Raw genomic sequence first — 12,854 nt, forward strand, 5'->3', positions numbered from 1 at the left:
AGGGGTGCTCCCTTCCCCCTCCCCTCCTGCCCTATCTTCCTAAAAACTGGCCTAAAAAGATGCAACATTTGGCCCAGTGCCATTTCCAAGGGATGTCACTGGACCAAGCTGGGATCTGACAGCTGCCTTATTTTTGTCCTGTTTCTCTTTAATATACACAACTTGACCTTTTAGTGTCTGACTTGGATGTCTCCTTAATTAAGGAGGCTGAACTTTACCCATGAATACCTGGATTTAATTGTCTTGGTATCTGGATGTCCCTGCTGGCTGCAGGGGATTTGAGCTGGATGGCCTTGAAAGGTCTCTTCCCACCCAAATCAGTCTGGGCTTTCAAGAAGTGCCTCGAGATTGCCCTCTTGTTTGTCATGATCTCCAAGATCTCTTTCTCACTGCAGTGACCCTAACAAGGTCGAGGAAGTAAGAACCTAGGGCACTTTTGGCAACCTTTCCATCGGCATGAGGAGAACTTCTGGCAATTCTTCTGTGATTGCTGTTCCTCAGAACGTTCTGGAGATGAAGGTCACAAACAACAACTACCAGGATCCAAACAACCTGGCCTTCCAAGAGATCAAAATCCTGGGCTTGCTCCAAGAGCTGCTGTCCCTTACGGTGCTGCAGGGCAACGTGGTGCAGAGTTCTGCTCATAACATCAGCTATGACCCTGAAAATAAGGTAAAAAGCAGCATCAGCAACAATAATAATGCTAATAATAATGCTAATAGCCAGCAGTGTGCCCAGGTAGCCAAGAAAGCCAATGGCATCCTGGCCTGGATCAGGAACAGTGTGGCCAGCAGGAGCAGGGAGCTCATCCTGCCCCTGTCCACTGCACTGCTTAGGCCACACCTTGAGTCCTGTGTCCAGTTCTGGGCTCCTCGATTCAAGAAAGATGTTGAGATGCTTGAATGTCTCCAGAGAAGGGCAACAAAGCTGGGGAGGGGTCTGGAACACAAACCCTATGAGGAGAGGCTGAGGGAGCTGGGGTTGCTTAGCCTGGAGAGGAGGAGGCTCAGAGGAGATCTTATTGCTGTCTACAGCTACCTGAAGGGAGGTTGTAGCCAGGAGGGGGTTGGTCTCTTCTCCCAGGCAACCAGTGACAGAATGAGAGGACACAGCCTCAAGCTGTGCCAGGGGAGGTTTAGGCTGGATGTTAGGAAGAAATTCTTCACAGAAAGAGTAATTGACCATTGGGATGTGCTGCCCAGGGAGGTGGTGGAGTCACCATCACTGGAGGTGTTTAAAGAGAGACTGCATGAGGCACTTGGTGCCATGGTTTAGTTGATTAGATGATGTGGGGCGATGGGTTGGACTTGATGACCTCAAAGGTCTTTGCCAACCTGGTTAATTCTGTTAATCTGTAATGTACTAATAACGATGGTAAGGAGAGGAATGATAATGTGAATAATACCAGTACCAATAATCACAGCATCACAGCATCACTAAGGTTGGAAGAGACCTCGAGGATCATCGAGTCCAACCTGTCACCACAGACCTCAGGACTAGACCATGGCACCAAGTGCCACATCCAGTCCCCTCTTGAACACCTCCAGGGATGGGGACTCCACCACCTCCCTGGGCAGCACATCCCAATGATGAATGACTCGCTCGGTGAAGAACTTTCTCCTCACCTTGAGCCTAAACCTCCCCTGGCACAGCTTGAGACTCTGTCCCCTTGTTCTGGTGCTGGTTGCCTGGGAGAAGAGACCAACCCCTTCCTGGCTACAAGCACCTTTCAGGTAGTTGTAGAGGGCAATGAGGTCTCCCCTGAGCCTCCTCTTCTCCAGGCTAAGCAGCCCCAGCTCCCTCAGCCTCTCCTCACAGGGCTGTGCTCAAGGCCTCTCCCCAGCCTTGTTGCCCTTCTCTGGACACCTTCAAGTCTCTCAATGTCCTTCCTAAACTGAGGAGCCCAGAACTGGACACAGGACTCAAGGTGCAGCCTAACCAATGCAGAGCACAGGGCCACAATGACTTCCCTGCTCCTGCTGGCCACACTCTTCCTAATGCAGGCCAGGATGCCATTGGCCTTCTTGGCCACCTGGGCACACTGCTGGCTCCTGTTCAGGCAGCTGTCAATCAGCACCCCCAGGTCCCTCTCTGTTTGGCAGCTCTCAGCCACTCTGCCCCCAGCCTGCAGCTCTGCCTGGGGTTGCTGTGGCCAAAGTGCAGCAGTGATATCAATAATATCATTAATATTAACAACAGCCACCAGAAAAAGGACTACTGAAACTCAGCATTTTGGAACAAATTGGGTTTTTTACTTCAAGAAGCAACCAAAGAGTCCCACACCACCCCTCATCCTTGGGGGACTCCTTGGGATGGGTGGGATCAGACCTTCCAAGCAGGAATTGCCCATTGGGATGTGCTGCCCAGGGAGGTGGTGGAGTCACCATCATTGGAGGTGTTCAGGAGGAGACTTGATGGGGTGCTTGGTGCCATGGGTTAGTTGATTAGGTGGTGTTGGATGATAGGTTGGACACAATGATCTTGGAGGCCTCTTCCAACCTGGTTTATTCTATTCTATTCTATTCTATTCTATTCTATTCTATTCTATTCTATTCTATTCTATTCTATTCTACTCTATTCTACTCTATTCTATTCTATTCTATTCTATTCTATTCTATTCTATTCTATTCTATTCTATTCCAATTCCAGACTCTGAGGAGAGGCTGGTTCTGGGCAAGGGTGATGCCTTCTTTATTTTTATTCTTTTTTTCAGGATTTGAACCAAAAAAGTTGACAACTTCACAGCATTTTTTAGCCTGAAAAGGGTTAATCGATGGCTTTCATAATCCACCTCCCAGGTTGCTGTCATCCGAGGACTCCAGCTGGAGCTGGGAAAATCCTACACCTTGAGTTGGACCCTGAGGAGCAATACCAGTGAAAAATTTGACTGCTACCCTGGGATGGATGCTTCCAAGGAGAAGTGTGAAGAGCTGGGCTGTGCCTGGACTGTAAGCAAAAGAGCTTCCAACAACCCAGCTGGGAAGAGGCAGAACCAGAACTTGGTTTTCATATTGAAAGAAAGAAGAGTGGCAACAAATCACCCTAGGGAGGACTCTGGGGGAGGAGGACCTTAGAGTTACCTTCCCATACCTGAAGGGGTCCTACAGGAAGGCTGTGGAGGAACTTTTCATGAGGGTTTCTAGAGATAGGACAAGGGGGGGAATGGTTTGAAGCCAAGGGAGAGCAGGGTTGGACTGGAGCTGAGGAAGAAGCTACTCAGTACAAGGGTGGTGAGACTCTGGAATAGGCTGCCCAGGGAAACTGTGGATGCCTCCTCCCTGGGGGTGTTCAAAGCCAGGTTGGATGAGGCCTTGAGCAGTTGAGAGGTGTCCCTGCCCACGTTGGGGAGGTTGTAGTAAATGACCTCTGGCCATCAGCCAGTTGTTAACCCAGTGAGGTGTCCACCCATCCAAGCCATGACCATTGATCCACAATGGTTCACAGTGTGAACTTCTGGCCAAAGTTCTCTGTTAGTTCCATCCTCCATGAACTGGTGAAAAGACAAGAGTCAAGTTGGAGGCCTGTGGCCAGTGATGTTCCTCAGGGATCAGTACTGGGTCGATTTTTTGTCCTGGTTTGGTCAATATCTTCAGTAATGACTTAGAGGAGTGGACAGAGTGCACCCTCAGCAAGTTTGCTGGTGATATGAAACTGGAAGGGGGGTGGCTGCCACACCTGAAGGCTGTGCTGCTATCCAGAAAGGCCTGGACAGCCTTAAGGGCTGGGTGAAGGTGAACCTCATGAGGTTCAACAAGGACAAGTGTAGAGTCCTGGACCTGGGAAGATATAACAGCAGGCACCAGTACAGATTAGGGGCTGTCCTGCTGGAAAGCAGCTCGAAGAGAAGGAGCTTGGAGTCCTAGCAGACAGCAAGGTCTCCATGGTTCAGCAGTGTGCCCTTGTGGCAAAGAGAGCCAATGGCATCCTGGGGTACACCAACACCAGTTGTGGCCAGCAGGTCTAAGGAGGTTGCTCTTCCCCTCTGCTCTGCTCTGGTGAGAACACACCTAGAATACTGTGTCCAGTTTGGGGCTCCCCAGCTCAAGAAAGGCAAGGATTTGCTGGAGAGAGTCCAAAGGTGAGCTGTGAGGATGATGAAGGGACTTGAGCATCTCTGCTATGAAGAAAGACTGAGAGACCTGGGGCTGTTTAGTTTGGAGAAGAGAAGGCTGAGAGAGGATCTTATCAATGTCTCTCTGAGGGGTCGGTGTCAAGAGGAAGGTGCCAGGCTCCTTTCCGTGGTGCCCAGGGGTAGGACAAAGCCCAGCATGTACAAGCTGGAACACAGGAGGCTCCCCCTCAACATGAGGAGAAACTTCTTTATTGTGAGCACGACAGAGCACTGAAGCAGGCTGTCCTGAGAGCCTGGGGAGTCTCCTTCTCTTTCAAAGCCAACCTGGACATGTTCCTATGTGACATGTTGGATGACAGGTTGGACACGATGATCCTGAAGGTCTCTTCCAACCTGGTCTATTCTATTCTGTTCTTCTTCCTCTCCCTCCTCTCCCTCTCCTTCCCCTCCTTCTCCCTCTCCTTCCCCTCCTCCTTCTCCCTCTCCTTCCCCTCCTCCTTCTCCCTCTCCTTCCCCTCCTCCTTCTCCCTCTCCTTCCCCTCCTCCTTCTCCCTCTCCTTCCCCTCCTCCTTCTCCCTCTCCTTCCCCTCCTCCTTCTCCCTCTCCTTCCCCTCCTCCTTCTCCCTCTCCTTCCCCTCCTCCTTCTCCCTCTCCTTCCCCTCCTCCTTCTCCCTCTCCTTCCCCTCCTCCCCCTCCTTCCCCTCCTCCCCCTCCTTCCCCTCCTCACCCTCCTTCCCCTCCTCACCCTCCTTCCCCTCCTCACCCCCCTTCCCCTCCTCCCCCTCCTTCTCCCTCTCCTTCCCCTCCTTCTCCCTCTCCTTCCCCTCCTCCTCCCTCTCCTTCCCCTCCTCCCCCTCCTTCTCTTCCTTCCCCTCCTTCTCCTCCTCCTTCCCCTCCTTCTCCTCCTCCTTCCCCTCCTTCTCCCTCTCCTTCCCCTCCTTCTCCCTCTCCTTCCCCTCCTTCTCCCTCTCCTTCCCCTCCTTCTCCCTCTCCTTCCCCTCCTCCTTCTCCTTCCCCTCCTCCTCCTCCTTCCCCTCCTCCTCCTCCTTCCCCTCCTCCTTCTCCTTCCCCTCCTCCTCCTCCTTCTCCCTCTCCGAACCTGTCCTCTCAGTGATCCTGCATTGGCAGGGTGGTTGGACCCAATGACCTCTGGAGGCCCCTTCCAACCCCTAACATCCTGTGGTTGTGTGATCTTTTGTTGCTAGATCAAAAGGTGGTCAAAGAACCCCCTTGTCCCCTTTCCCCCCCCAGGAGGACACCTCCAACTCAGGTGCTCCCTACTGCCACTACCTCAACGCCGACAACGGTTATTCCGTCACCGACGTGAGGTACACCGCGGCAGGCGTGACGGCCAACCTCACCTTCAACAGGAGCAGTAGGAAAGCCTTTGAGAAAGCAACCCCACCCATCAGCACCCTGGGCCTGGAGGTGAAATACCACAGCAACCACATGCTGCAGTTCAAGGTAAGTCCTGGTCTGGGTTGTTCCAACCTTACCTGCTCATTGTGATCCTAAGCTAGCCACCCTGGGTGCCTCCGCTGCAGCGGTGTGGGGTTGGACCGGACGATCTCCAGCGGTCACTCCAACACCCCACAGTGCTGGCATTGGGTGAAAGTGTCCACCTGTGGGTGTCCCACTGACCTGAAGGCCTCCTTCCCCAGATTTATGACCAGGCCAACCCTCGCTACGAGGTGCCGGTGCCCCTCAACCTCCCCGCAGCCCCGGAGGGCTCAGGCCAGCAGCGCCTCTACGACCTGCTGCTGAGGAGCAAACCCTTTGGCATCCAGGTGCGGCGCAGGAGCACAGGAACAGTGATGTAAGGCCCTGCTGCTGGCCTCTCCTGGCTTCATTTCATTTTGCTGGTTCCATTTTTCCCTTCTCCTTGCCTCATTTTGTTTCCTCACTGAATTGTTTTTTGCTTGGCTTCTTCGCTGAATTTGCTCTTTTAAGCCTTCTGTCATCTCACTCCCTCACTTTAATTTGTTCATTAAGTCCTCTGATTCAGTGTTCATGCTGCTATCATTTCCTCACTGCCATCATTTTATTTCCTCTCTTAATTTCCTCCCTTCATTCAGTTAATTCCTCACTGAAATGTCTCAATTCATTCATTTCTTGTTCTCATTTCATTATCTCAGTTCCCTCCTTTCATTAACACATCCAAGTGCCAGGGGCTGCACCTTGGCCACAGCAACCCCAGGCAGTGCTACAGGCTGGGGGCAGCGTGGCTGAGAGCAGCCATGCAGAGAGGGACCCGGGGGTGCTGGTCGTTGGTAGGCTGAACATGAGCCTGCAGTGTGCCCAGGCAGCCAGGAGGGCCAATGGCATCCTGGCCTGCATCAGGAACAGTGTGGCCAGCAGGAGCAGGGAGCTCATCCTGCCCCTGTACACTGCACTGCTTAGGCCACACCTTGAGTCCTGTGTCCACTTCTGGGCCCCCTCAGTTTAGGAAGGAGGTTGAGCTGCTGGAATGAGTCCAGAGAAGGGCAACAAAGCTGGGGAGGGGTCTGGGGCACAGGGCTGGAGGAGAGGCTGAGGGAGCTGGGGCTGCTTAGCCTGGAGAGGAGGAGACTCAGAGGAGAACTTCTTGCTCTCTCCAACTCCCTGAAGGGAGGTTGTAGCCAGGAGGGGGTTGGTCTCTTCTCCCAGGCAGCCAGCACCAGAACAGGAGGACACAGTCTCAGGCTGTGCCAGGGGAGGTTTAGGCTGGAGGTGAGGAAGAAGTTCTATACAGAGAGAGAGATTGGCCATTGGGATGGGCTGCCCGGGGAGGTGGTGGAGTCGCCATCCCTGGAGGTGGAATTCAGCTCTAAAAAAGATTACATTAACCAAAGCAAATTAACTTGAAAGATGGAGTTCAACTCTAAAAAATGGAGTTCAACTCTAAGAAAACCAAATTCAGCTCTTAGAAGATGGGATTCGCCCCTGAAAATGAAATTCCACTTAAAAAAATGAGACAAAAAAAAGGTTCTAAAAGTGAAATTAAACTTAAACACACACACAAAAAAAAATCCAACTAGACTAAAAATTCAATTAAACTCTAAAAAAAATAAACCCAAACCCCACCCTAAAAGGAACATGAAGGAGTTTAACAAAAAGTGAACTGCAGATACAAACAAGAGTGAGGAGTAGACTGCTGGCAACAAATGTCATAGCATCATAGAATCAGTCAGGGTTGGAAGGGGGCCACAAGGATCAGCCAGTTCCAACCCCCCTGCCATGGGCAGGGACACCCCACACTAGATCAGGCTGCCCAGAGCCTCCTCCAGCCTGGGCTTAAACACCTCCAGGGACGGGGCCCCAACCACCTCCCTGGACAACCCATCCCAGGGCTTCACCACTCCCATGGGGAAGAACTTCCTCCTCACCTCCAGCCTGAATCTCCCCACCCCCAGCTTCATTCCATTCCCCCCTGGTCCTATCACCCCCTGAGATCCTGAGCAGTCCCTCCCCAGCCTTCTTGTAGCCCCCTTCAGATCCTGGAAGGCCACAATGAGGTCACCTCAGAGCCTTCTCTTCTCCAGACTGAACAGCCCCAACTCCTTCAGTCTGTCCTCATAGCAGAGCAGCTCCAGCCCTCTGCTCATCCTCCTGGCCCTGCTCTGGACACCTTCCAGCACCCCCAGATCCCTCTTGTCCTAGGGGCTCCAGAACTGGAGGCAGGACTCCAGGTGGGGTCTCCCCAGAGCTGAGCAGAGGGGCAGAATCCCCTCCCTTGCCCTGCTGGCCACACTTCTCTTGCTGCAGCCCAGGCTCTGCTTGGCTCTCTGGGCTGCAAGTGCACACTGAGAGCTCCTGCTGAGCTTCTCCTCCCCCAGCACCCCCAAGGCTCTCTCCTCAGGGCTGCTTTCCAGCCAGTCCCTGCCCAGCCTGGAGTTGTGCCTGGGATTGCCTCGACCCAGACACTCTAAAAGGGATTGAATTAACCTCCAAACCGCTCCCAGCACTGACGAAGCTCTCCTGAGCACCTCACCGGTTCTGTCCCAGCTGCTGACCGCTGAGGTGCTAAGGAAGCAGGACTTGGCTGTGGTTCTCATGGATCAGGGTGGGTCTGTGGGCTGAGCCCAGCCCTGCTCCTGCACCTCATTGTCTTCTCCTCCCCCAGCTGGGACTCGCAGCTGCCCACCTTCACCTTCAGCGACCAGTTCATCCAGATCTCCACCCGCCTGGCCTCTCAGTACCTCTTCGGCTTTGGGGAGCATGAGCACCCAGCCTTCCGCCGGGACCTGGGCTGGCACACCTGGGGCATGTTCACCAGGGACCAGCCTCCTGGAGTAAGTGGCAAGCAAACCCACCCCCACACCACACCACCCCCTTTCCTTTTTCCAGGAGTTTCCAGTTTTCCCTTGTGTGTTGATTGGCTGTGGAGACAGCCAGCCCTGACCCTGGGGCAGGAGAACCCTGATGTGAACAAAGAGTGAGGGGGGATGGGCTGGAGAGGTGCCCTGTGGAGAAGAGGGGCTGGGGGATGTGGGGTGATATCAGAGTATCACTAAGGTTGGAAGAGACCTCAAAGATCATCGAGTCCAACCTGTCTCCACAGACCTCATGACCAGACCATGGCACCAAGTGCCACATCCAATCCCCCCTTGATCACCTCCAGGGATGGTGACTCCACCACCTCCCTGGGCAGCACATCCCAATGACAAATGACTCTCTCAGTGAAGAACTTTCTCCTCACCTCGAGCCCAAACTTCCCCTGGCACAGCTTGAGGCTGTGTCCCCTTGTTCTGGTGCTGGTTGCCTGGGAGAAGAGACCAACCCCCTCCTGGCCACAACCACCTCTCAGGTAGTTGTAGAGAGCAATGAGGTCACCTCTGAGCCTCCTTTTCTCCAGGCCAAGGAGATATGAAGGTGAAGATGATGTGTAGAGGTGGTGTTGCAGGACATGTTTTAGCTCTTGCCTTGGCAGGTTTTGGTCTTTGAAGAGAGGGACTTGAGGGTGTTGGTTGATGAGAAGCTCACCATGATGAGTAGAGGTGGTGCTGAGGGACATGGTTTGGTGGTGGGCTTGGCAGTGCTGAGTTAATGGTTGGACTGGATGATCTGAAAGGTCTCCTCCAACCAAAACCATTCTGTGATTCCATGGCCTGCCTCTGTGATCTCCCAGCCATAGATCAAACCATCTCCTGGGCTGGTCCTCACCAGCATGGGCAGCAGGGGAAGGAAGGAGTTCCTGCCCCTCCACTCTGCTCTCCTGGGCCCTTACCTGCAGTGCTGGGGCGAGCTCTGGTGTCCTCAGGGCAGCAGAGACCTGTTTGAGTGAGGCCAGGGGAGGCCACAGCAATGTCGTGAGGCCAGGCTGAGAGAGAGCAGAGAAGGCTCCAGGTAGAACCTGTTGGCCTTTCAGTGCTTCAAAGAGCTGCTCAGAAAGCTGGGGACAGACTTCTGAGCAGGACCTGTTGGGACAGGACAAGAGATGGTGGCTTGAACTCCAAGAGGGAGATTCAGAGTGGAGAGAAGGGAGAACAGGCGAGAACCTGGCCCAGGTTGCCCAGACAGGGGGGAGCTGCCCCATCCCTGGAACTATTCCAGGTCAGGTTGTTTGGGGCTCTGAGCAACCTGCTCTAGTTGGGGATGGCCCTGATGACTGCAGGGGGGTTGGACTGGATGACCTTGAAAGGTCCTTTCCCCCCAAACCAGTTTGGGGTTCCCTGATCTGTCCTCTTGGGTCACACCTACACAAAGTCCTCCAACCTTGGGGGTTTGAATCAGGACTTCAAGAAATGAGAAGCTGAATATTTAAGCATTAAGTCTTGGGAATTTGTGGTGGCCCCTGGGAGCTGTAATCTGAGGACCTGGAACATTTTGGGTCAAGAGAAATAAAGAGGAGGCCACCAGCTCATCTTTGTTAGAGACCACCTGGACATATTTGGAGGGCATCTGAGTGACTTCATCTGAGCAACTTTTAGAGCTAAAAATCCCTCTCCTTGCAATCCCTACCTTCAGCAGTCAGAACCAGACTGACCTCAAAGTGGGAAGGTGACAATGGTGGCTCCTGGCCACCATTTCCAATAGGATGTGCAGCGTGGTGTGAGCCCCACGTGTGGTGGTGGTGGTGGTGAAGCTCTTGGTGGATGTGTTGGGACAAAGGTATTGTGGTTTCTGGTTTCCAGTACAAGCTGAATTCCTATGGTTTCCAGCCCTTCTACATGGGGCTTGAAGAAGATGGCAACGCTCATGGGGTCCTCCTGCTCAACAGCAATGCCATGGGTAAGCAAAAAACCCCACCCAAAGTCACTCTCTGTGATCCTCCAAACCTCACTCACCCCTTGGTCACCATCTGGTCCTGCAGCCCTTCACCAGAGGTCACCACCCAGCCCACCCCAAAATCCATTGCAGTTCATAGAACAGGTTAGCTTGGAAGAGACCTCAAGGGTCACCTCCTCCAACCTCCCCACTAGATAGCTCCCAGCTAGACATTGCTGCTCAAGGCCTCCTCCAACCTCACCTTGAACATCTCCAGGAAGGAGGCATCCACAACCTCCTTGGGCAGCCTGTTCCAGTGTCTCCCCACCTTCATGGTAAAGAACTTCTCCTCATGTCCAACCTACATTTACCCTGTTCAAACCATTGCCCCTCATCCTGTCACCCCAAGCCCCTATCAAAAACCCATCCTCAGCTCTCCTGTAGTCCCTTCAGGGACTGGAAGGATGCTCTATGGTCTCCCTGGAACCTTCTCTTGGGGATCAACAGGCCCAGCTCTGCCAGAGGTTATCCAGCCTCTTGGTGGCCATCTGGCCTCACTCCATCACCTCTGTGTCCTTCTCATGCTGGCTACATCAGAACTGGAGGCAGTATTGGAGGTGGGGTCTCAGCAGAGCAGAGTCAAGGGGCAGAATCCCCTCTCTTGCCCTGCTGGCCACACTCATCTGGATGCAGCCCAGCACCTGGTTACCTTCTGGGCTCCATGAGGTCACAGCTTGCTCATGGGGAGCTTCTCAATCTGTGGTTCTTCATCTCCACTGAGCTCTTGGTCACCATCTTCTCCTCCAGATGTCACATTCCAGCCCACCCCTGCTCTGACCTATCGTACAGTTGGGGGGATCCTGGACTTCTACATGGTGCTGGGGCCGACGCCGGAGCTGGTGGTGCAGGAGTACACCGAGGTGCTGCTGCTGCTGCTGAGGCAGAGCAGTTTGGGGCTGTTCGTGTCGGGGTTGTGGCTTGGGGCTTGCTTTGGGTTGGTGTTTGGGTTTGTTGGATTGGGTTTGGGGTCGGGTTGAGGTCTTTTGTTGCCTTTGCTGGTTTGGTTTCGGTTTCAGCTTGGGATTTTTTGTTGGGTTGGGGTTGGGGTTTCCCTGGGCTTTGCTTTGTGGGTTTGGTTCTGGGGTTGGGATGAAGGGCTGATGCTGTTTGTCCTCTCCTCTCCTCTCCTCTCCTCTCCTCTCCTCTCCTCTCCTCTCCTCTCCTCTCCTCTCCTCTCCTCTCCTCTCCTCTCCTCTCCTCTCCTCTCCTCTCCTCTCCTCTCCTCTCCTCTCCTCTCCTCTCCCTCTCCTCTCCCTCTCCTCTCCCTCTCCTCTCCCTCTCCCTCTCCTCTCCCTCTCCCTCTCCCTCTCCCTCTCCTCTCCTCTCCTCTCCTCTCCTCTCCTCTCCTCTCCTCTCCTCTCCTCTCCTCTCCTCTCCTCTCCTCTCCTCTCCCTCTCCTCTCCCCTCCCTCTCCTCTCCCTCTCCCTCTCCTCTCCCTCTCCCTCTCCTCTCCCTCTCCTCTCCTCTCCCTCTCCTCTCCTCTCCCTCTCCTCTCCTCTCCCCTCCCCTCAATTGTTTTTGGGGGGGGGGGGTTGAATTTTGGTTGGGCTTTTGCTTTGAAATGATTTTTGCTTTGGTTGATGTTTTGGGGGACATTTTTCTCTTGTGGTGTTTTATTAGGCCTGGGTTTGTGGAGGACTTTGGGGATTGTTTTTAGCTTGATTTTTTTTGGGGGGGGGAGGGGCTGACTTCTTTGTGGGTTTTTGGGAGGGTTTTGTAGTTTGCTTTTGGTTTTTCTCTATTTTTTAAGGTCTGGTCTGGGTTTGGGGGGGGGGTTGGGGTTGTTTCTAGGAGTTGTTTTTTGGGGGGGGAGCAGTTCTAGGGCTTTTGGGTTGGGTTGTTTTAAGTTTGATTTGTAGGTGTAGGCCTTTGGGGGTTGGTTGGTTGTGTTTGTTTTGAGGGGTTTGGGGGTTGGGTTTGGGGGTTATTTTGAGGACAGGCTGCTTCAGATTTTTGTGGGGGGTTTTTTTCTGTTTGCTTGATTGATTTTGGTTGGGTTTTCATTCTGCCATATTTTCAGCTGGTGGGGAGACCTGTCATGCCCCCCTACTGGTCGCTGGGATTCCAGTTGTGCCGCTACGGATACTCAAACGACAGCGAAATCGCCCAGCTGGTGGAGGACATGAAAGCAGCCAGGATACCTCATGTATGTTGAGGGCCATCAAAGCTGGGATTTCACTGCTGGTTCGCTGGCTTGGGGGCATTTTCTCACTGACAACAGCAAAATCAGTGCTGTGACTGATGGCAGAGTTCCTCTTTTTTCTGCCTTTGAAAGAGAAACTCAAAGCAAGCAAAATAAATTAGAGTAGAGTAGAGTAGAGTAGAATAGAGTAGAATAGAATAGAATAGAATAGAATAGAATAGAATAGAATAGAATAGAATAGAATAGAATAGAATAGAATAGAATAGAATAGAGTAGGGTAGGGTAGAGTAGGGTAGAATAGAATAGAGAAGGGTAGAATAGAATAGAGTAGGGTAGAATAGAGTAGGGTGGAATGGAATGGAATGGAATGGAATGGAATGGAATAGAATAGAA

General features: G+C 53.0%; 1 protein-coding gene across 1 annotated transcript in view; it reads left to right on the forward strand.

Annotated features, from left to right (window-relative positions):
- Nucleotides 1-12,854, forward strand: part of LOC104308979 (maltase-glucoamylase) — a gene marked incomplete at its 5' end in the record, with an annotated part of 68,869 nt that overhangs the window by 34,020 nt on the left and 21,995 nt on the right. Inside the window, 8 exons of the mRNA XM_054179553.1 lie at nt 502-672; nt 2,799-2,948; nt 5,324-5,536; nt 5,734-5,888; nt 8,175-8,343; nt 10,186-10,282; nt 11,066-11,178; nt 12,339-12,464. Coding sequence (XP_054035528.1) covers nt 502-672; nt 2,799-2,948; nt 5,324-5,536; nt 5,734-5,888; nt 8,175-8,343; nt 10,186-10,282; nt 11,066-11,178; nt 12,339-12,464 — 1,194 coding nt within the window. The remainder of the gene's footprint in view (nt 1-501; nt 673-2,798; nt 2,949-5,323; nt 5,537-5,733; nt 5,889-8,174; nt 8,344-10,185; nt 10,283-11,065; nt 11,179-12,338; nt 12,465-12,854) is intronic.

The sequence above is a fragment of the Dryobates pubescens genome, unplaced genomic scaffold (assembly GCF_014839835.1).
Source record: "Dryobates pubescens isolate bDryPub1 unplaced genomic scaffold, bDryPub1.pri scaffold_80_arrow_ctg1, whole genome shotgun sequence".
Taxonomy (NCBI): domain Eukaryota; kingdom Metazoa; phylum Chordata; class Aves; order Piciformes; family Picidae; genus Dryobates; species Dryobates pubescens.